General features: G+C 42.6%; 1 protein-coding gene across 2 annotated transcripts in view; it reads left to right on the plus strand.

The window, feature by feature from the left end:
- NAV2 (neuron navigator 2) overlaps window positions 1–24,349 on the plus strand; it is a 310,894-nt gene that overhangs the window by 252,469 nt on the left and 34,076 nt on the right. For both annotated transcript variants that reach the window (XM_056852251.1, XM_056852253.1), the window contains 11 exons: window positions 439–504; window positions 3,010–3,054; window positions 4,868–5,028; window positions 9,090–9,278; window positions 12,044–12,096; window positions 13,525–13,548; window positions 15,611–15,685; window positions 16,591–16,674; window positions 17,223–17,334; window positions 18,797–18,942; window positions 22,027–22,199. In XM_056852251.1, the coding sequence (XP_056708229.1) occupies window positions 439–504; window positions 3,010–3,054; window positions 4,868–5,028; window positions 9,090–9,278; window positions 12,044–12,096; window positions 13,525–13,548; window positions 15,611–15,685; window positions 16,591–16,674; window positions 17,223–17,334; window positions 18,797–18,942; window positions 22,027–22,199 (1,128 nt within the window). The remainder of the gene's footprint in view (window positions 1–438; window positions 505–3,009; window positions 3,055–4,867; window positions 5,029–9,089; window positions 9,279–12,043; window positions 12,097–13,524; window positions 13,549–15,610; window positions 15,686–16,590; window positions 16,675–17,222; window positions 17,335–18,796; window positions 18,943–22,026; window positions 22,200–24,349) is intronic.

A 24,349-nucleotide genomic window follows, 5' to 3' on the forward strand; every position in this document is an offset into this window, starting at 1 on the left:
TGCTCAGGCTGTTGTTCTGGGTTCATGGATCTCCAGCTCATCGACAACCTACCCAGTTGTTCAGGATCCCTGTCAGCATGTAGATTCTCATGAAATGTGGTGACATCCCAGTCAGTTCATGCAGCCACTCTCTGTTTGGATATGAAACAGCAGCGACGAATGTTGGAACTAACTCAAACCTCTTGAGAGCTAAACCACAGGAGTGTAACCTCTTTTCAAACCTTTTGAAGCTTGCCTGACCCTGCTGTATAAAGTTACTCCACTGCTGGAACCTTCTAATTTGTTGTGGCTTCATAATGTAGAACAGCAGTTGAAAACTCTTTTGATAGTTTTACTTTTTTTTTTAACAGCTCTTTCCCTTTCTCTCTTTCCTTTGTGCTAATATTCCTCTCTTCTTGTTGTTTTGTTTTTCTGTCTTGTTGATCTTTACTCTTCTAGCCCTCTCTCTTCCCCTGCTGCTAGCCCCAAATTCTGCCGAAATACTTTACCCAGGAGGCAGGACAGGTAATGCTGTCTGAAGACAGTAGACTGCGCAAGGGCCAAGAGGGTTCACTGGCAACATTTCAGTCGCTAGAGTGTTTTGTGCAAGATTGTGCTCAGTGAAGAGTGTGTGTGTTTTCCTGGAGTGTAAACTATCACTCAAAGACATGCCAGTGAGAGTCCCTTTAACTGGACTATATCCTACTTTACTGTGGAGAATGGCATATGGAAGCACTGAGAAATTTTTCAAAACGAACGATATCAAAGTTCTCCATCTTTATTAGTCGTTTTAAACTCTCACTAGCATTTCAGCATTCTGATGGCATGCTGCCCCCTTCCCCCCCCCCCCCGTTTCAGGTCATATCACCATGTCTGGATTTCTTGACAACCCCCCCTCCCATTGTGGCTGAAGAAATATATTACCTGTTATAATTTAAATTGCTCACTTCGGTTTGGCTTGTTGGTGTCTTGCAGGCTTTTTGCGTGTGTTCTTGTAAACATGAATGCAAGATGGTAGGAGGAAGAAGGCACAAAGCCACACTCATCAGAAGTGCTGTCTCTGTCACCTGTGATAGGTTTTACCTAACATCTAGAAATTGTTAGTGGTGTTGGAAACTTGGCTATACATTGACACTGTAACTCCATACGTCCCCTGCACAGGTGCTATTTCATATTTCAGTGGGGAGGGGTGACAAGATATTGGGGGATGGGTGTCTCAGCAAGATTTAAATGTTCACTCTTGATACATTCCAAATTAGGTTTTTTTTAAAGTGCATTTTAAGAGCATTTGTTATGATTAGCTTTTAATGCCTCATAATGTTTAGCAGTGATATAATCAGTAGAAAAGAGCGTTTGTCCAGTAGCACCTTAAAGACTAACAATTTCTGGCAGGGTATGAGCTTTCGTGAGCCATAGCTCTCTTCTTCACATACTGTGAGCTGTGGCTCGTGAAAGCTGCCAGAAATTTTGTTAGTCTTTAAGGTGCTGCTGGACTCTTGCTCTTTTCTACTGCAAGTGGCAGACTAACACGGCTACTCATAGTGCTATCATCAGTCATTCTTTGTTTCACACACAGCTACGCACCAAGAAAGTACTTGGTGCCTTGGGCAGGTATTCCTAGCACACACCCAAGCCCATAGTCATTCCCTGTATAGAATCAGCGAAGTAGAAAAATATAGGTGCTCCTGTAGTCTGAGATATTTCCCCTGTAAATGGTGCCCTTGTTTGTCCAAAAATGGAAATGTTACTCATACATTCTCCATGTGTCTGTTCACTAGCCTTTATACATGTAAGTCCTTTAGCCTTTCAAAATGCTTGCCAGAGCTATCCCAAGCACTTTGGGGTCCCTCCCAGGCATGGCAAGACACTGCCACCCATCTTCCTCAGACCCCACCACCACCACAGCAAAGCAATTACCCGTAAGGAGAGAGGTAAACAGCAGGCCCACAGCAGCTGCCAACAGTGCTGGAAAGCTCTCTTCCACCTCTGGCGCCCTAGCTGATTTTCTAAAGCCACCTAAGTAGATGGGCCAACTTCAATGCTTACCAATTTTTTTTTTATTATTTTTTTTTACTAATTATGCCCTTTTGAAAATGGATGACCTCCCAGTGCTTATGTTGGAGCGGAAGGACAGTGACTTACCAAATGGAAATTTTTGAAGACATCTTGGTAGCGTTGTCATTAGAAACTGCCTCAGAATCTTCATAGAATCATAGAGTTGGAAGGGACCACCAGGGTCATCTAGTCCAACCCCCTGCACAATGCAGGAAATTCACAACTACCTCCCCCCACAGCCTCAGTGACCCCCACTCCATGTCCAGAAGATGGCCAAGATACCCTCCCTCTCATGATCTACCTAAGGTCATTCAATCAGCATTGTTGACAGATGGCCATCTAGCCTCTGTTTAAGAACCTCCAGGGAAGGAGAGCTCACCACCTCCCGAGGAAACCTGTTCCACTGAGGAACTGCTCTAACTGTTAGAAAGTTCTTCCTAATGTCTAGACGGAAACTCTTTTGATTTAATTTCAACCCGTTGGTTCTAGTCCGACCTTCTGGACCAACAGAAAACAACTTGGCACCATCTTCTATATGACAGCCCTTCAAGTACTTGAAGATGGTTATCATATCTTGTTTATGTATGCGTATGTTTCAAAAGCATTCCTATGAAACATGTACATTTGGGCAAAAGAGCTGTTTCCTGGAAGGGAAATAGCAAGATCACTTTGATCTCAGCCTTCAGTTACTTTACTGCCACCAGCAAAAGGGCTAACAGCTAGTGTAGTGGTTTAAGGGTCCAAAGCCTCAGGGTTAGGTTTACCTCTGTTAGCATGGTCCATTGTGCATGCTCTGTATAACACAGCCTATGCTTTTATGAGGCTTTTGCATGTTGGCTTGACAGGAGCCTTTGCTATCTTTTCTAGTGCCATGAAGCAGCTGTTTGAATAGCAAATTACTCTCTCTTTCAAGCTGATCTTTAATCCTCCCCTCTTGTTCTTCTCTGAAGTTCTTTTCTTTTAACTTTTCTACAGCGACCCTCACCTTGATAGGAACACTTTGCCTAAGAAAGGACTCAGGTATTGGTGTTACCACGTAGCATAAGCGGTTTTTCCATGTGGGTTTTTTTTTGGAGCTTTGCTTTGTGTGTCTTTTGTGGCCGTCAGTGCTGGTGGTGGTGGTGGTTTCGGCTTTTGCAGTGAGTGGCAGCACAGTGTCCTCCCTTTCCTGCTTCCCCACATTAGCCTGTCCGAAGGAGGTCATTTCTCCCCTCCCTTCCCCACGTGCTTCTTTTCATGTGATGGCATCTCACCTTGAGCTGTGGCTGTGGCTGGCTGACTCTTCAGAAAGCATCTCATGGGCCATCACCGGGCTTGACTTGCAAGTAATAATTTGCAGCTTTCTTTGACAAAGTGATAAACTGGATGATGCAATATTCACAGTGTGACATCCAAAATGCAGATTGGGAAGAATAGAGAAGGCGTTAGAAGTCCAAACTTTGCTATAGAGTAGTTGGAGCTGTTTAAAACAAGCAAACGAACAAATAAAGAAACAGTCAAAGAAGCAGGAACTCCCTAAACATCTATTTATAAAACTTGCAGTGTAATCTGACATCAAGAGAAATTATACTGAGAAGAGAGTGTTTCCTTCTATCAATAATTGTGTATCCCTCCACACGTGTGCAAAGTGCTCAACCAATCCTACAGAAAGCTCACTTAAAACGTTTTGACTTTGGGCTGACTTAAAAACGTATCGACTTCCAACTGAATTGTGGGGCTTTTTAGGATAACTCTTGGCTTTACATTATGGCTGCAATTTATTCTGTGTTATACACACGTTCTTTGCAGCTGTTGCAATTGTCACACTGAGCTGGGAACTCAAACGTTTTTTTGTAAAATTGGTGGAAGGGGGGGCGGGGAGAAAGGGGTTAGCTGGGAGGTCTGAAATGTTTTCTATGCCTGTTAAAGTCTCCAGCTAATGAGAAATACCATCTCTTAAGCTTGAAACGTTTGAATGACAAATGGGGTAAGTATTTGTGCTTTGTTCTTTTGTATACTGATTGACAATTGTGGGCCTGTCCAGGGCGCCAAACTTTTATCGTCAGAATCAAAAACAAATAGTGGGCTGATGGTTTAAAGAGGAAGGTGCTATTTCCAAGCCCTTTTGAGAGCCTTGTATGTTTAATTACCTAAACAAGTTTTGATTGTAATTATTGTGACCTAGAACCCATAGATTTGTATGTGCGTGTATATTTGCTTTTCCTGGACCTTCTGATTCATTTGCGCAAGTGCAGTTTAACACAGCCTTGCAAATAGGCCCACAAAAGTATCCAGATTGTAGTCACCTGTCCTCCTGCACATACCAATGTAAAGACAGCCTGAAAAGGGAAAAAAGTAGCCAACCAAAACATCATTGCTTGGTTACCAAGAGATAATGATTATTTGCCACAGGCAATATTAGAGTAACTGTTTGTTATAAAACAAAAGTCCATTTAACGTTGAAGACTAACAACATTTATTTCCAGATGAGCTTTGACCCACAAAAGCTCATTTTTTTTTATTCAGACAGAAAATGATGCTGTGAGGTAGCATTTCACAGGAATCTGCAGGTAACTCATGAATGTAGTCATGTGACGCACTGTAACCAATGACATTTGAAAAAAAAAAAGAATGTGTATTCCTGCTACATATTCAGAATAAACGATATTGGTCCCCAGGGTCCTGCCCTTCATTTCTTTGTATTGGTACAAGTCAAAAGGTCCAGGCAAAAGGTGTCCTCTAGTAGGCAGGAGACTTGTTTCAGGTATGCTGTCATTTTCTGTCCAGATAGCTTTGGATTTTATCCGGACAAAACAGTCTTAAGCAAAGGCTAAAGTTAGCATTGTTTGTGCAGGTATGCTCCATCAGCACAACTTCGTAATCAAGAGGAGGCCAAAGAATGGCTGCGTTCACACTCAGCAGGAGGTCTTCAGGACACTGTTGCCAATTCTCCATTTTCTTCGGGTTCCAGCATAACATCACCTTCTGGGACTAGATTTAACTTCTCGCAACTCGGTGAGTGAACTATTTGTGCATCACAATCAGAAGCCATGAGGCCTTTGTTTAAACTAACAGCACGGTGAATTTGTTTCCTCCTAAAAAGAACCATACCGCTCTCTCTGCTTACGTGAGTGTCTTCTGATATCATAGCGAACAAAGGAGCTGTTTTCCAAAATCACTCCATCTCTTCCATGTCAGTGCAACTCCTTTCAGTTTTCATTTCTTAGAATAAATTTTTGGCAGCTCCCTTTATTTATTTATTTATTTGCGGGGGGTGTGAATTAAGTGGTTATTAATGAAGAAGGCTACATTTGACCATGTCTGATATCATAGCGAACAAAGGAGCTGTTTTCCAAAATCACTCCATCTCTTCCATGTCAGTGCAACTCCTTTCAATTTTCATTTCTTAGAATAAAATTTTGGCAGCTCCCAGGTTTTTTTTTTTTTTTTTTTGCGGGGGGATGAATTAAGTGGTTATTAATGAAGAAGGCTACATTTGACCATGTCGTAAGAAGAATTAAGTCAAACCAGCAAATCTTTAGGTAGGTGTAGAAACAAGGAGATGAACCAGCAACATCAATTTCAAGATGTGGCGAGGAAAGTGTCAAGGGGAAGGATCAGAAAGACCGGGCAGTGCTAGCTTGGTGATCTGAAAGAGGATTGTGGGAGGGAAGAGTAAATGGACTTAGCTGCACTGTCGTGTAGTTAAGAGCATATCAACACAGGAGCTTTCAAGGAATGCCCTGAGGTGTTTGTGATGACTACTTTAATTTTATGACCTGACACATCCTGAATCCTCATCCAGTTCAGCGTACTTAATGTACAAGCTCCATTTGCCCTGCCTGGGCAAATTCCTTGCCTATCTACTTGGAATGTGGGAGAATCACTAGATGTACAGAGCTGATATAGGAGCCACAATTTCCCCTGACAGCTTTAAACTACCATCCCATGCACCTGTATAATTTTCCAAAAATAGTGAAGAGGATTCCGCATAGAAATGTGACTTCTGAGAATGCAAAGAACCGTTACCTATTCTTAGTGGAGCCATAGTAGTGTAGTAGTTAGAGTGTTGGACTAGGACTGGAGAGACAGGTTCAAATCCCCACTCAGTCCCAGGACACTCACTGGGTGGTCCTGGGCCAATCATTCTCTGGGTGATCCTGGGTCAGCAACTCTCTTGTAGTCTAATCCAGTGGTTCCCAAACTTTTTGACTCATGGAGCATGTTTCAGGAGAGAGATTGCCAATAGGTCCTGTGCATTCCCTCTCCCTTTCAGAATCTTTGTTTTCTTTGCTTCCTGTCCCTGCCGTAGGGAAGATGGAAAGAGATTGGCAAGAAAAATACTACTGTCATTTGGCTTCATGTCCTAGCCTGGTTGCTCCTGCCAGCTATTCTTGTTCCCTCCTCCTCCCGTCTCCCAGTTGTAATTAGAGAGGGACTTGGCTACCTGGAGAAAGCTCCATCCTATCCTGATTGTTAAGGGCAGGGCAGGGCAATGCTTTCTGAAGATAACCAAGTCCCACCCCAGTTGAAGGTGGGGAACGGAGATGAAGATGAAGAAGGGAGGGAGGATGCCCCACCAGCAAGAGACATGGGGTGCCCCAAAAAGCCATGGAGTTATGGGGGCAAAAGTGCCTCCTCTCAGGGGGGCATCATGGAGCCCCAAGTAGCTACTTTGGGCTGTTTGGGCTGTGAGCCAGCCTTGGATGGATTAAGTGCATAGATGTCTGCCTGTGACCAGAGATTTTCCTCCAGGTAGATAGTATTCAATAAGTTATGGTAACTGCTTTTTTCTCAAGTTAACTAGCACCAGCTACTGGCCACAGGTACTCTCAAGTGGTTTGTTCAGCCAGATAACACTGCTAGTGAGGCCTTCTGTATGGGGCCTCAGGTTATTAGCCTGTTGTTTAAGAGTTGGACCATTCATCTTCAGGATTCTTGGACCCTGAATTCTTCATGTGCTTTATCCTTTTAAAATTCACCTGAACAATATGCACAAGTCGAGCTGTCACAGTACAGTTTCCCATCTCTGAAAGCCAGTTCAGCGGACATCTCATCTTAAGAAAGGCTGTGCTAGTGATGTATAATGGAAGCAGATAAACACATTTTGTATTCATTATGTAGTAAGACATAATTTGTAACTGCAAATAAGATAGGTATATCTGGTGTCTCTATCCATAGTTTGTACCCCTTGTTCTTGTTGTGGTTTTGATTTGTTAAGTCCTGTCCATCAATTTGCCAGGAAAAAATAAAGCATTATTATATAAAAAATCTAAACATACGGCCATAGGCAAGGCATGCAAGTTATGATCCGTGACTTGTAGAAACTTGCAGCCTCCATTTAAATTTGCTGAGTACTGCACTGAAGCAGTAATTTAATAGAACAGCATATTTTATATATTGAAAGAACTGATAAAGACCTGAATAAGTAAGTAAGAGCCCCGGGGCACAGAGTGGTAAGCTGCAGTACTGCAGTCAAAAGCTCTGCTCACGACCTGAGTTTGATCCCGACGGAAGTTGGTTTCAGGTAGCCAGCTCAAGGTTGACTCAGCCTTCCATCCTTCTGAGGTCGGTAAAATGAGTACCCAGCTTGCTGGGGGTAAAGGGAAGATGACTGGTAAAGGGAAGATGACTGGGGAAGGCACTGGCAAAACACCCCGTAAAACAAAGTCTGCCTTGGAAACGTCGGGATGCGACGTCACCCCATGGGTCAGGAATGACCCGGTGCTTGCACAGGGGATTTTTACCTTTACCTTTTTAAGTAAGTAAAATGAACTTTTTGACAAGAGTACACACACACACACACACACACACACACACACACACACACACACACACACGGGAGTCTTGACACATAAGAGGGAGACTTGCGAGGGAGAACAAACCTTCTCCCCCTTTCTCCCAATCTCCACTTCCTCTCCTTTTGTTGATTCTTCCGCCCATGCTCAGCCTTCTAATTTCACATTTTAATCCCCTCCCCAATTTGCTAAATCAGCCATTTTCAACCACTCTCCCAACCCATGAAACTGTCCCATTTCCTCTCCTAACCCAATCTGCCATCAGGCTTGATTCTTCTTACCTTCTGGCCAGTTTTGGAAAAAAAAAAAAAACATTTTCCATGATGTCTTCGGTCGCTGGACAACCCAATATGTCAGACAGGGGTTCCGACATCTGTTCATGTGCAGAGGACACTGGCTACATTTTAAAGTTTGTTCAGGGCTGCCTTGGTGGCCCTGATAAGGACAGAAAGGTGGGGTCTAAATTTTCTAAATATAATGAATAACACACACCAAATTTTATTTTAGGTTTTCATATTTTTCTGCCTGGTTCTTCCAGGTTTACAGAAAACTCACCCCTATCCATATTTGACCACACTGCACAGATATTTATATTTGCTCCCCATAGCCATTCGGGATCAATTTGGTTTGTATGGCTATTTGATTAATCCTGCACTTACTAGGAAAGAATTTTCAGAGAGACGCATTATCTTTGGAAACTGATAACATTATTATGGTAATACAACGTATTACTATATTTTTATATATATACACACACACACACACACACACACACACGCAATACAATGTATTACTATATTGTGTGTGTGTGTGTGTAAAGTGCCGTCAAGTTGCAGCCAACTTATGGCGACCCCTTTTGGGGTTTTCATGGCAAGAGACTAACAGAGGTGGTTTGCCAGTGCCTTCCTTTGTATAGCAACCCTGGACTTCCTTGGTGGTCTCCCATCCAAATACTAACCAGGGCTGACCCTGCTTAGCTTCTGAGATCTGATGAGATCAGGCTAGCCTGGGCCAACCAGGTCAGAGCATTACTATATATATCTATATATCTATCTATATCTATATCTATATCTATATCTATATCTATATCTATATATAAAAAATTTATTATATTATATATATATAATTACTATATTATATATACAATACAATTTATCGCTATATTATATATATTATTATAGTAATGCAATTACTATAATAATATAGTAATACAATTATAGTATATAATATACTATATGTGCATAGATGTGTGAATTTTCTATCTGACTCACTTTCCAGCAAGCCCTACCACCGCAGCCCAGATGAGCCTGTCAAATCCAACCATGCTACGGACACACAGTCTTTCTAACGCGGACGGCCCCTATGACCCTTATAGTGACACCCGGTTCCGGAACAGCTCTGTGTCTCTGGACGAAAAGAACAGATCAATGAGCCGCTCTGGATCATTCCGGGACGGCTTTGAAGAGGGTGAGTGAGTTGAAGATCTTCTTCAGCAGTTGGATAAAACTGCCAGATTTAAAGCAGCCGGTGAAGAAATTGTCCCAACCACAATTAAAAACTACACTAAACCCTGTTGTTTAGCGTTAATGGAACATTGGTTTTGTTTACGTTAAAAAATAAAGAGGTGGTATCAAACTCTGATGCTGGTTTTAGTAGGTTTTGATTTCAAGGAATTCCCAAAAGGACGTGTAGTCAGATGACGTTATTTTTGACCATGCAAAAAGTCTAATAGATGTCACCAAGTGCCTTAAAATGCCTTGTTAAAACCTGCCTTTCCCAGGAAAAATAGTCTCGCTCCTGACTTCATAAATACACGGTTCCCTCTTTAATGTACCCAGTTTGGTCTCAGTGCATTATAGGTGCTCAGACTCCATTATCAATTGTTTACTGATTCCCTCTCTCATTTTTCCTAAACCCTGTTGCTCCAAAAGTTAGTCCCTTTAGAGCCTCTTAAACTCCTTGCTTTTCCTTGCCTTAACCATTCCAGAAGCTTTGGGTGGCTACTTCCTAACTTTGTTTTGGAAAATGTAGATCTCTCTCTCTTCCAGATTTCAGGCTTCTTCCTCATACTGTCACCTGTCTTGGGAGTCTTTGGTTCTGGGCAGTGATTTAATTAAAAAAAGGATTCTCGGGACACTTATTAAATTATATTTTCAGTATCTGTCTTTTCAAGCAGGATTCTTTCAAGCTTCTGGACATCTGTGATATCCAGAAACAAACTGTTTTCTTTACAAGATGAGATTTGGTTGATTGAATTAATTATTTGCTCATCTGGATTTAGAATCTACGTTGCCCAGGTTTACTGGATAATCAGCTATTTCTGTGTATATGGTCATGCAAAGATTTAAGGTTACTGTACAGGTGCTGAAGAAAGCTAAATAATTAACAAAATTTAATGGCATAATTTAAGATAATAGTTTCCTTTGGCTATTTCTTCAGTTCTATGTGAAACTATGAAATTATTGGGCTACTATGTTTTATTTTTTCCCCTTTCCACAAGTTGCAGTCTCATTCATGGTAGCATTTACAACTCTGTTCCTTTGGCAATAGCATGCACTGAGGATTATAACCTTTTTAATAGGAAAAAATTGAGGTCCTATAGAATTAAATATGTTCTAAGCCAAAATTAATATTGTAACTAAAATAATGTAACTCAAGAAGTGAGAAGTGAGAATAATTTCTTAGTCTCTATTCATTTTTTTTTTAAATGTAAGCAGTTTGGTCTACTAAGAGGTTACCAAAATATGTTTGGTATTTTATGAATGTAAAGTTAAGTTGCTTAAGACAGGATCATTTTGCTGTGTTGGGGTTACCATAATGACATGGAATTTATTTTCCTGTAAAGGTCACTTTAAAATTAGTTTGAAATGTCTAGGATAAGTTAGTTTCAAAGGTTACAAGAATGTATTTTGAAGAATTGCATGCCAGAATGGAGCTGCTGTTGGAAAAGGGAACTAGATGACCTTGTATTGTTGAGCGCACAATATGTAATATTAGTAAAATGGACCATGATTCAGAACTCCATTCTGTATGTGGAACGGGTTTTAGCCAGAGAAGCTTGCTAGTGAAAGACTGCTTTTCTGGATGCTTTGAAGAGCCTTGGCACCATCATTAGCCATCCCTGAATAGCATGCAGGAATAGGAGGGCAGGCAGGAGGGGAAATTAGGTTTCCACATTGATACCCCTTTCATAAAACCTTGTTTGTCAGACAAGTCTCCCCCACTATTCTCTGTCCTCCTTTTGTGGAAATTATGCATCCTGCTCTTCACTGATGGATATTCTAGGTTGTGGCCATGAGGAATTCAGATACCTTCATTAGCATCACTTGGTGAAAACGTCCTTTTCAAAGCAGGCCATATGTTTATTACCTGGTTAAAGCTACTTGCAAACTCAGACTCAAAGCTTTAAATTTCCCCTTGGCATGTGGTGCCACCTTCCACCTTGCTTCTGTTTAGAATGGAATGGAATTCCAGGATGGAATTCATGCTTGCTTGCAATTTTAGTTTGGCTTCAGTTTGACTATCTCAGTAGAGATGCTGGCATTTGGCGCACTGCACCGTCATTGCTTATTTGTTTATCCTTAGTATTAAAAGTAAGTGTTATTTGTTAAGGACATGTTTATGCTAAACTAGTTGAAACTGCTTAGATTCAAAAGTGCCTTTTGTAAAAATTTCCACTCTTCCCACCCCTAGGACAACTGTCAACATATTTTCAAGTTTCTTCTCTTAACGCTGCATGTCTTAAAATTTATATGAGTCTTTTTGTCTGTATTTCTATTTGAACTTTTAAAATGTGTTAAACCTTTTAACTCCCTTTTGCTGTTTATGCTTCAGGCCAACCATATGGTGAAACTGGACTGGTCAGTTTAACCTTTACTCTGTCCGCTTCTAGTCATCTTCTGCTTCATTTTTCATGCACTGTCATGACTTTTGTAATGTCTGAGACATAGCGGGCAGGCAAACGTTTACATCCAAACGATTAAGCGGTTTTATTTGAGACCATTTTGGGGTATGTTCTGTATAATGCCTCCATTTATTTCAGCTTACTTCTTGACACTTCTGCAAAGATTTGTTTTGAGTAAACATGTTTATGACTGGTGATGCAATTTTAATAGGCTGCTGATGACATGTTAAACCTGCTAGCAGCATCTGCTGTGAATAATCTGCTATCATGTGTGTATTATACACACAAACAATCAGATGAGCAATTTGTTTATTTTATGTTTCCTTAGTGCACGGCTCCTCTCTCTCTCTGGTTTCCAGCACATCCTCTATTTATTCAACGGTGAGTGTTTCAGAATAGGAATCTCCATCTTATTGCTAAGCATTGGTCACCACTCAGAGAATGTTAAGTGTATTTAGATTGCACTGGAATCAATAGACCTTTAACCGCGCCCTTAATGCTCCATTCATTCTACTGGACTTATCATGCGGTCCTAAGCAGACTTATAGCCTACTATATCCATTGAAATCAATGAGCTTAGAAAGTTATAGCTCTGTTTAGGATTGCATGTCACATTATTTCATTTATCTTGTTTGGTTGAAACAATAACATGTAGTTTTTATATAAATCTCTACATAAGAAGAACTGAATGGCTTGGGCCAAAGAACTGTGAGCAGAGGTCCTCTCATGAAACAGTTTTTCCCTACTTCGTCCAATTTTCTGTAGCACTTATCCCTCCAAAAAAGCTTGTTATGGAAGCATTGGAAATAGGATAGGATCCAACATGGGAGCAGTAGCTAGAGTGAAAAATCTACTCCCCTCCTTTAGACAATCAGAAATGCCTTCCTTCACACGAGGAGTTAGGTTGCACTTGCAAGTAGTAGTAGAAAAGCGCAAGAGTCCAGTAGCATCTTAAAGACTAACCAAAATATTTTCTGGCAGGGTATGAGCTTTCATGAGCCACAGCTGGCTCATGAAAGCTCATACCCTGCCAGAAAATATTTTGGTTAGACTTTAAGGTGCTACTGGACTCTTGCCCTTTTCTACTACTGCAGACAGACTAACACGGCTACCCACTGTGAATTAACTTGCAAGTAGTGTTCTACAGGCCTCGTCTGACAATGAATGCCAAGAAGGGAAATAATGATTCACTACAGAGCGATAAGAAATGTTGGGTTCAATCTCTGGACAAAGGGTACCAGAAAAACTTCCTGTCGGCGCTTTAATGTGGAGTTTGTGACTCTGGCACAAATTCTGTTTCGTTAATTGATACATTGGAACAATGTGCTTTACATACTAGGTTAAAGTTGTCTATATATCATTGGATTGAATCTGATTGTAGTAGGGCTCCATAAGTACGTAGATGTACCCATGTGGATATCCAGAGGGTAAAAGGTAAAATTAATTGTGTTAAGTATACATATTAGATCATAATAGTTGGAGCATAGATATTAGGATTGTGAAACAAAAAAGCCAAAACATTGAACACTGATCTGTTTTATTTAATTTTGCTGTCTGTTCTCTTGTGTTGAGTTCCTATGTGTACATGGTCTAGTGACATCTAGAAGCATAACATTAATAGAATCATAGAGTTGGAAGGGACCACCAGGGTCATCTACTCCAACCCCCTGCACAATGCAGGAAATTCACAACTACCTCCCTGCATTGTTTTCCATTAATAAAAAAAGTTACAAAGTTAAAAAAAAGATGAATAAAATTAATACTAATTTTAGTTTTCATTTCAATATATCTTTTTATTCTTCTTTCTAGCCTGAAGAAAAGTGTCAGTCAGAGGTAAGAAGGAATTATTTTTCTTTGATACTAGTAATATAGCTTCCTATTTTGAGTGACAAGTGCTATTTTAGAATTTGGAATGATTAAGGACGTAGTGCTCCCAACTTTTGAAACATCTAAGGTCCTGATTTAATTTTTAAAAATTGAATGTCCCAATTTAATCTCAAGCATGCAGAATTCTGTCCTGCTCCTATAATGTTCTCTCCATGTATTTAATACCACGTATAAGGCACGAACTAGATTATGCTCCAGATTTTCTTCCTGCTCATTCATGTTCATTGGTATTGACCTTTCTCTATCCTCATATCCCTCTGGCCCTGAATTATATTTCATTCATACATACTGATAGCCCTGGTTCATTGTTTGTTTTAGATTCCCCTCCCCACGGCATCCATTGCTTTCTGCCAGCTGTTACTAGTTGGAGAGCCTTAATTCTTTAGGGCAGTGGCCTAACTCATGGGTTGGGACCCCCAGATGAATCATGGAGCCCCATCTCCTGGGTCACAGGTCCTATAGAGCCGCCATATTTTTTGCTGCTTCTTGAAAGGACGATAGTGTGCAGGTGTAAAGAGCAAGGATGTCATGCCCTCTTCCTCTCTTTGCACACACATAACAGCAGCAGGTTAGCAAGGTGAGATCGCTTAGTGGAAAGGATTCATCTTTAGCTCAGGTCTGTTTAGAGACTGCACTTGCCCCTGAAAGCTTCTCTCTTCCCCCAGCCAGGCCCATCTCACCAATCAGCTTGGTGGGCAGCTCTCTGCCCTCACCTTAGTGGTGTCCAAGGCCTGGAGAGGTTGAAGACCGCTATTCTATAGCATCAGGATTTTGTTGTTGCTGTTGGATCCTTAAACACGTTGAAATTAACAGCTACGAACTGACTGCACAAGAAGAAGGGCAAAAGTGTGTGTACCTTGCCTTGTGCCCTCGAATGTGTTATTGAAATGGCCATGGTTTTTCATTGGCACACCAAAGGCATACGCTGCTGCCTTAACTGCACCCTGTGAGCCTAGCCATTTCCAGGCAAAGATAAAATGGAGGAGAGGAGATAGACTTAAGCTGCCTTAGGTCCCCACTGGGGAGAAGGGTGGGGTATAAGTGAATTGAATGAATAAATATGTTTCCATTTTGAAAGCATTACACAGGCTGCTTGCAACACAATAGAGAAGTGTCTGATGCAATATGGCCTATGTGCCATTGTACCATAGCATCTGATCTAGCGTGGTTTAATGGTTAAGAGTGGTGGTTTGGAGCATTGGACTCTAATCTGGAGGAACCGGGTTTGATTCCCCACTCCTTTACATGAGCAGTGGATGCTAATCTGGTAAACAGGATTAGTTTCCCCACTCCTACACATGAAGCCAGCTGCGTGACCTTGGGCTAGTCACAGCTCTCTTAGAGCTCTCTCAGCTCCACCTGCCTCACAGGGTGTCTGTTGTGGGGAGGGGAAGGTAAGGTAACTGTAAGCCGCTTTGATTCTTCCTTAAATGGTAGAGAAAGTTGGCATATAAAAACCAACTTCTTCTTCTTCTCACATGTGAAAATGAATGAAAATCCGTTAGAACAAATCTCTAAAAATGTGAGATGTACATCTATTTTTTTTGTAAAAGCCAAGATGTTATCATGTTTGCTGTGGTCCAAAATTAGGGGCAAAGACCCCCCCCCCTGATTCCTCCCTCGTCACCGATGGCCATGAGAGAAAGAAGCTTTTCTTCCAACCACCACTGGGCATAGTCTGTTTTTTCCCATAGTGCTGCTGGCTGTGTTGGCATCCTCACCATAATATATGTGATCCCGAGTGGCCAGGAACAAAGTGAGGGAGCCGTCTTGGGTTGTGAATCGTATAATTCAGGCCCTGCAGATTGGTCAGTCATTTTCCACCAGTACCCATACATGAACTAACTGTGCCAGGTTTGATTGCTGTAGTTTGCTTGGGAAATGATTTGAATGTAGAGATAGGGTCATTCCTCACCTAAAGCAGCTATTTATCTATTTTCTCTGTATCTTAGTTTTGACAATCATACATTAATACGAAATTAACCTATCAAAATAATACACTATTTAGATTCGCAAGCTAAGGAGGGAGTTGGATGCATCTCAGGAGAAAGTCTCAGCTCTGACGACACAGTTGACTGCCAATGTGAGTAGACTATAGAAACTGATAACTGACAGTGGTCTGGACGATGGTAAACATTTCAAGCATAATTTTGGACACCCATTTCATTCCCTCTTTAAATTTTGGGCACACATTTCACTTCCTATTAATCCTCTCTGGGGAATTTACTAACTTTTTTCTCCCTAGTCATCGAACTGGGAGTCTTTGCTGGCACTTTAAATAGCTGGCATATCTTTTCAAAGAGGAAATTATGCGCTTCGGTATTTTTACAGTAAACATTTCAGCCAGAACAACCCACAGATCTAATGCTAAGCTTGTTTTATTTTCTGCAATTTGCCTTACATACTCAGCCTGGGGTGTTTTCACAGGGCACAGAAGGAATGAGAGCCAGGTATCCCACTGTTATTGTACTCTTCCTGGTTGTTTTCACTGGGAGTGTGAGAATAGTTAATTAGGATAAGACAGCTATGTGCTGACGAGGAACAATGCCGGGGAAGACTACGGAAGGCCATATACAGGGGGACAGCACAGGAGGCTTGCGCTGGGTTTTCCTGAGCTCAGGAAAAATGGCTCTAAACTAAGTGCTACCCTAAGCGTAGTTGCTAGGAAGGAACGTCTCTGTGGTCAGCCCAAAAGGTACACAGCAGCCTGAAACAACAGTGATAAGACTGGCCATAGCAGTTGCCACAGCTACAGTCAGAGAATGCCCACTCGCGGCACCCTGTTCTCATCTGGGGGTTGCTGCAGTTAGTTGCCCGGCCATTAGCTGAGGGGTTGTGGCAATGCCAGGGTGTGCCAGGGCTCACCTGCCTTCCCTGAAGCAGGACGTTTTAGCATAGAGGAGCCACCTGTACAGTATGCAATCCCTCTGCTAAATGTTTCAGTAAAGAGATAGCGTCTACAGTTGTATAATTCAATTTAACTTACAGGCTCACCTTGTGGCGGCGTTTGAGCAGAGCTTGGGAAACATGACCATTCGACTGCAAAGCCTAACTATGACAGCCGAGCAGAAGGCAAGTGACAAGTTCAAATCACCTCACAAATCCTGTGGAAGAGATTCTAGGAGTGACCTATTGAAGTTAAGGTACCAGTCAGTGGTGGTTTTGGCAAACAGGGTGCAGAGTGAAATAAAATTAGTCAGAGCACCGTATTCATGTCAATGTGCCAATAATAACCACTGGATAAAAACTGTCCCTCCTGTGGGGACAAAGAAAATGAAATGTTGGACAGTTTATATCAGCCCTAAAATGCTAACTGGGGTTTCTAGACTTCTTTTCCCTGCTCTCATTCTCTGAGCTTTCTGCAGTCTATGCCTGAAGCATGACATCTCCCCTCTTTCTACGTAGCCCCATTCACAAAATAATATGTACATTAGTTGCAAAGATAGAGTAGACAGTGATTTCAAAAGAGTAAGTACTGATTTCACTTATACCCTTTTCTCCCTAAAGAGCTCCACATATATCCAGCTTATGAACTGTACTGCCCTCACCCTGTCTGGCTGCTTGGCCACTTGTTGGAGAATTCACAGACAATACTGGTGTTTTTTGTATGTGTGCTTTAGGACTCGGAACTGAACGAGTTAAGAAAAACCATCGAGCTACTGAAGAAACAAAACGCTGCTGCTCAGGCTGCCATTAATGGAGTAATTAACACACCTGAGCTCACCTGCAAAGGTAAAGGAAAGACGCAACCTCCACTTTTAATGACAGTGCAGCACTCTGAGGGCATCCATCCCTTGGGTGACAGCTGATGCAAAGCATAGGTGGACTGTATACCTCATCTTCAGGCGGTTTTTAAACTTCCCATCAGGAAAGGAGGCCCATTGTTACTATGAATGTGCCAGCCGTTTAGTATTAAGAACATAAGAAACATAAGAACATAAGAAAGGCCCTGCTGGATCAGACCAAGGCCCATCAAGTCCAGCAGTCTGTTCACACAGTGGCCAACCAGGTGCCTCCAGGAAGCCCACAAACAAGACGAGTGCAGCAGCACCATCCTGCCTGTGTTCCACCGCACCCAAAATAATAGGCATGCTCCTCTGATACTAGAGAGAATAGGTATGCAGCATGACTAGTATCCATTCTAACAGCCATGAATACCCCTCTCCTCCATGAATATGTCCACTCCCCTCTTAAGGCCCTCCAAGCTGGCAGCCATCACCACATCCTGGGCAGGGAGTTCCACAATTGAACTATGTGTTGTGTGAAAAACATACTTCCTTTTATCTGTTTTGAATCTCTCACCCTCCAGCTTTAGCAGATGACCCCGTGTTCTAGTATTATGGGAGAGGGAGAAAAACGTCTCCCTACTGTATGCTCCTTAGAAAAAAACGTCAGCTTAAACTGACAGCCACTGACAGTGAAGAACAGAATACTGTGGTTCTTGCTTAGCTTTTCAAATAATTTTGCACTTGCTGCTCGTGGGGTTTGTTCACAGATGTCAAAGCAGAGGAGAAACTGGGTATACTGTCTAGGGCCTTTCATGCTTGGCTGTTTCCCTCGTGGTCACCCCTCCGAAGACGCTGGGTCTTTGTTTTGTTTATGCATGCCATTTCCGACCATCAGAGGTTGCCTCGCTGTCCCCCTGCATTTCCCTGTGGTTTGCCCACACTTTCAGAGACCTGTTTTTATCTCAAATTTGAAAATGCAGGCAAAATGCGGGGAAATTTAGGGGCAGACAGGGCAACCTGTGATGGTCGGAAACGGCATGCACAGTCAAAACAAAGACCCGAAGTCGTCAGAGGGGTGACCGCGAGGGAAACAGCCGAGCATAAAAGGCCTAGGTCACCTCTAAGCCATGGTCTGCATGGATGTTCCTGCTCTGAAAAATGCCATTTAATAAAACCGCTATCATGCACACTGTAACCATTTTGAAATACACGCCCAAGAAAAGGGCAGCAGCTTTCTGTAACCATTTGTTCAGAAACCCCATTACAATACAAAGTTTAACTCTACAAATCTGCCACCATATTCCCAGTTCTATAAAGCAACTTGTGCAAAGATAATTTTCAAGCTCATATATGTTATTTATACATAAGCACCTATTTGGTGTGTGTTCTGTTGATCAAGTTGTGTTGTACGGAGAGTCATATGCAGAAAAGTGGGCGTATTTCAATAAATCTGTATTGGTACGTAGGAAGCGGGACTGCGCAAACCACTGATCTGCGGATCCGGAGACAGCATTCTTCAGACAGTGTGTCTAGCATTAACAGCGCTACCAGCCACTCCAGCGTGGGAAGCAACATAGAATGCGACTCCAAGAAAAAGAAAAGAAAAAACTGGGTATGTTTCAGTAGAGGACATCAAATGAATTTGCGCCTGTCACCAACATCCTGGAAAATTTGCTTCATGGGCCAAACAGGCCCTGTCCTCAGTTAAGATGGGTATTCTAGAGATTTTAAAAAATAATCTCTTGTACCTATTTTGAGGACTTAATGAAATCTTAAGTGCTAATGGCTGAGGGCCAAACTGTACATTATGTTGGAGAGCCATTCCCCCACACACACTGAAATACAGCCATGTGCAGCTACCAGTTTCTTGGGAGCAGGGAGCCAATAAAGGAGCGTGGAGCGGTGGAGTCTGATCTGGAGAACCGGGTTTGATTCCCCACTCCTCCACATGAGCGGAGGAGGCTAATCTGGTGAACTGGATTTGTTTCCCCACTCCTATACATGAAGCCAGCTGGGTGACCTTGGGCTAGTCACACTCTCTCAGCCTCACTCACCTCACTCACCTCACAGGGTGTCTGTTGTGGGGAGGGGAAGGGAAGGTGATTGTAAGCCCGTTTGAGTCTCCCTTAAGTGGTAGAGAAAGTCGGCATATAAAAACCAACTCTTCTTTTTCTTCTTCTTCATTCCTATCTCTGTGCCGTTTTCTTGATGCTGTTTGCCCTGTAAAAGGAAACTTTCCTGCTTTCCCCCCTACGAGTTCAACAGCAGCCTGAAGCACCGCTTCAAGTAGACTAGCAGATACCTGCAGCTGTGCTTCAGTGAACAAGTGTCCAGTGTATTGACAACCCAGTTACAGATGATGATCTACATAATGTGTAGTTTGGCCCTAAAAGTGGAAATGTAGATTACAATACAGTGTACATGAATATTTTACTTGGAGAACTAATATTATGTAGTAGTTTTATACTGGTTACCTGTGCAGAAAGAAAGAAAAAAAGAACGTGTGGATTTTACCTTAAACAGAATTATTGATAAAATTTACCAGATTGAAGGCAGTAATTGTGGTGGAGAGAAATGTATTGTAAAGTTCATAAAGAGAATGTTTAACATCTACATTGGTTTCTTGAGAGCAACTTGGTTTAACTTTCCAGCAACTGTGTTAATTACATTCATTAAATCCTGGACTCTCTCTTGATTATCATCATGGAAATTATGAAATAAATCTATCACTCTTTGGGCTTAATCTGTGCTGGAAATGACACCGAGATGGCTTTTAAATAATAATCCTTCACTTCCCATTCCTTTGTTTCTTCACCCTTTATTGTATGCAAGGTCCCATGTGCTGGAGGAAAGGTACCAATATAAAACTCCATTTTGCAAGACCATTTCTGCCTTAGTGCTGGTGCTCTTCTTGTAGTATAAACTGGAAACCTTAGTTCCTGTAGTTCCTTCAAACCCTCGGATTATGTGTTTTGTATCCAGATAAGTGAATACTGTTTCCTATCCAAGATGACTTTATCCTAAATTAAGTGCTGGGCAACATAAGGCCAAACAGTTTTGTCAAGGGATAGCCCCGGAATCCCCCATACTTACCAGAGGTGAAAAGGAGAGAGCCAGCAGGAGCAGGTTACATAGCAACAGCCTGCATACAGCAGAAGTCAGTCCCACACTTGCAGGTCAACATGGCAGGGCAACCTGCCCTCCAGGTGTTAGGCCCAGTGAAGCAGGGCCTGCTCAAGGAAGGAACAGCCACTGTGTGGGATAGCCCCGAGCCTTAATTCACTGGCACTAGCTGGATACAAGGAGGCCGGGCAGCCATTTATCAAAGATGGAGGATGAGACTGGAGGCTGGCCTGGCCCAGTCAAACCCGACTGGCGATAGCTCCTGCCAGTCAGCCCAGGAGGATGGGGCAACCCTCTGGGAGGCAGGAGGTGGAAGAGAGAGGCATACCCCAAGGAGTTTCCCTCATAAGGACCAGGGATTTAGGCCTGGGAGGACATGTAAGACCACTTGCCAGCTAACTGGCTATCAGGGGAGGGTAGTAGAAAGAGAGGAAGAAGAAGAAGAATTATTAATCCCTTCTCCTCTGCAGTCTGAAGCCTGTTGAGGCACCAAGAGGAGAGACTGGGGGGGGGGGGTGTTGGCCCCACACAACCCTGACAGAGTGGCAGAGGCTCACAAGTCCCATCACCCTGTGAAGAAATGAATCAGGAAGATCCTGTTGTTAAGAGTGTAGGATCTCCCCTAAACCTGGCTGGAGACTAGATTCAGTAATTTCAATATGCTAGGCTTGGGGAGGTTGTCAAGTCAGAAAGTACTTCTCAGTGGTTGTGAGGAGAGAGTAGAAGTGCATGAGCCTGGGGCATGTTCCTTATCTCCTTGTGCAAGGGGAGGGACGGTGACAGCCTGATTATTTTTGAGTGACACAACTGGTTCTGTGGCATTCAGAGTTTGGCAGACAAAAGGCAATTTGGATAATGTGTAAAGCACAATGTAAATTTAGATGGCAATCTGTGCCTCATCCCTTAGGTTCTGTAAAATGTCCAGATCCATTTTAAGTCATAAAATATGTTTTTTTAATGAGCCCTATAAAATTATTTGGTATGTCTGCACTTTTTTTTTTGATTGGTTATGTTCTCCTGAGAAATCCAGCTCTTTCCTTGTTGTTGGCTTTATCTGTTAAAACTTGTCTTTTTTTCCTTCCCCCTTCCCTTTTTTTTTTGCTTACACTTCCTCTGGCAGGTCAATGAGGTAAGAAAGATGTATTTTAAAATTCTAAAATACAAAGCTAACCTGTCCATTTACATGATTAACTCTGTCAGCATCAATAACCTTGTCTGAGCCATGTCACTTCCTAACTGCAACCCATGGTAACAACCCTTTCATAAAATGGTCCTTGAGCTGAACAGACATTTGCTGTGTCTTAAAATGAAAAGATGCACTTCAAAAATGTATTTCTCTACAGCCAGCACTTTTTAAGCACCTCAAACTCTTTCATTTCCTAATAGGTTGCAAAGACTTCTAGAGAGGAAAAATCTACACTTCAAGTATTAATCTGTATTGCCCAAAAAAAGGAATTGAGTAACAAATTATAAAAATGTTGCATGTCAAATATTCCTTGCTCTGGTACTTATATCCTGGCATAAAGGATGACTTGTTTTATTCACAATCTCTTTTGTTTTTGTGTACTTTCAGTTGCGCAGCTCCTTCAAGCAAGCTTTTGGTAAAAAGAAGTCCCCCAAGTCAGCATCTTCTCATTCAGATATTGAGGAGATGACGGATTGTTCACTGCCTTCGTCGCCAAAACTGCCTCACAACGGCTCCATTATGTGCACGCCGTTACTGAGAACCTCTCATTCCAATTCCCTGTAAGTTCAGTTTGCATACATAAAATGTGTTCCAGAGCTGGGTCCCATTTTGTTTGGTGCTGCGGGAAACCTGGAGAAAGGAGAATCAAACCAGCTTACAATCTCCTTCCCTTCCTCTCCCCGCAACAGACACCTTGTGAGGTAGGTAGGGCTGAGAGAGTTCAGAGAGAACTGTGACTATCCCAAAGTCACCCAGCAGGCTTCATGTGGAGTTGTGGGGAAACCAACCTGGTCTCTAGCTCCTTTCATTGTGGAGTTATGGGAAATGCCCATTGTGGGGTCTTCCATGTGGGCAGGACTGGGAAAAATATGAACTTCCCTGTCTGCATGATACCCATCCAGGCTTTGCTGTGATCTTTCCCAAAGCAGGTGTGCAAAAGATTGGGGAAAAGCCAGGAAGATGCTGGGAGGTGCATACATGCACCATGATGCCGAAAGCCCCACAGCCTTTCCTGTTTTCCTTCCAACTCTCCTGCTTCCTTCCATCTTTCCTGCTTCTATCTCTCCTTCTCACCTACCAGTTAACTTACCTTTATCTGCGCCCCTGCCTTCAGCTTTCTCTCTTTCCTTCCCCCTGGGTAGCTCTCCCTGGCTGCCAGACTAGGCTTAACCTATTTGCATGGTTCTGGCCAGTAGGCCAGGACCAGTTGTGTGGTGAGAAACCTGCAAGGACTTGCAGGGGGCACATCTTGGCAAGTATCTCAAAAGCCAACAGATGTCAGAGAATTAAGATAGGAAAAGGCAGAGCACCAAATTGCCTGAGGCTTCTACACCGATTTATTTACTTATTAGCAGTAACCATAGTTGTAAAAATGAAGAGCGCAAGGAATGCACAGAAACAGTGGATGGTTCCCAGATTCTGCCCACATAAACACCTCTAGCCTAATAGTCAGATAAGCAAAACTCTGTATTATACCAATACTTAAAATATGATTTCTGAACTTAACTCAGTAAAGTATTTCTTGAGGTTGGTTTCACTTGCTTTATCCTGATTTATTCTGTTCCGCTGTAGTCTATACATATCGATTCTCTTGTAACTGGGGGAGAAAGAATACCTTATATTGCAGAGTTCTTTGGGCATTTCATGTTTGTGACATAGAATTCCTCCGTCTTAACAAAATTTATGTTCTCAGTTCAATGCTCTGCAAGTGCTCCACTGCACAATGAATCCTTGTACATGGAAAATTCTGCCTTGCTGTGATGGGGGAGGGCGATTCCATCTGTTTGTCCCTTTATTTAATGGAGAGGTTCTTATGAATGTTGGAGCTCCATGTGCTTTTTTATATATATCTGGTGTGATATATGTGTAAGTGAGGTAGTTCAGAGTAGGTAAGGCACAAAAGCTTGCTATTGATCAGTACTAGTTTGCCACTCTCTCTGGGGTGAATTATTTCTAATTTCAAGTAGGCCAATGTCCAGTGGCATTTAGGAGCAGTCTGTGTTCTTGTAAACAACATCAGTAACTTCAGGTGCCTCACTGTAGCTTCAAATAGTTGGCGCACTATGATTTGGGCCAGGGGTGGGGAACCTTTTTTCTGCCAAGGGCCATTTGGATATTTATAACATCATTCGCGGGCCATACAAAATTATCAACTTAAAAATTAGCTGACCAAGCCCCAAGCAGGCAGCTGCCCCAGATGCCCCCCCCCCCGGCGTGGGCAAGCAGGCAGGCATCCAACCTTGGTGGCAGAGGATGGTCTGTTGCACCAGCCGGGCGTAGCCGTCCAGCCACAAGCCGGAGTTGCTCCTGCTCCACATGATCGGGGCCTGATTCTACAGCCTGCTCCTGCTACCTCCGCCTGCAGGGATGAAATGAGGACACACTGGCTAAGAACTCCCCCCCCCATGCATTCTGGCCCTACCCCCTTTAACCTCTCCATTGTTTCCACTTCCGCCCCCGGCCCTCTTGTAGTACAGAGGGAATATGTTTCTCCCCGCCTAGGTAGGAAAGGGTTAACACAGTTTCTTGGGCAGTCCTAGCAGCTCCATAGCTAATGACTCTTCTGCAAGGGGGGGAAAGATTCCTTTTCTCAGCAAAACAAACTCACATCCGCCTTGAATAGAGGCTATTTTTGTCTGCGGGAGAGGGTGGATCGCCAGTCTTAGATCCTTCTGAGCTAGAGATCTTCCAGGACCCACAAAGGGCCAGA

Source organism: Euleptes europaea, chromosome 6 (assembly GCF_029931775.1).
Source record: "Euleptes europaea isolate rEulEur1 chromosome 6, rEulEur1.hap1, whole genome shotgun sequence".
NCBI lineage: Eukaryota > Metazoa > Chordata > Lepidosauria > Squamata > Sphaerodactylidae > Euleptes > Euleptes europaea.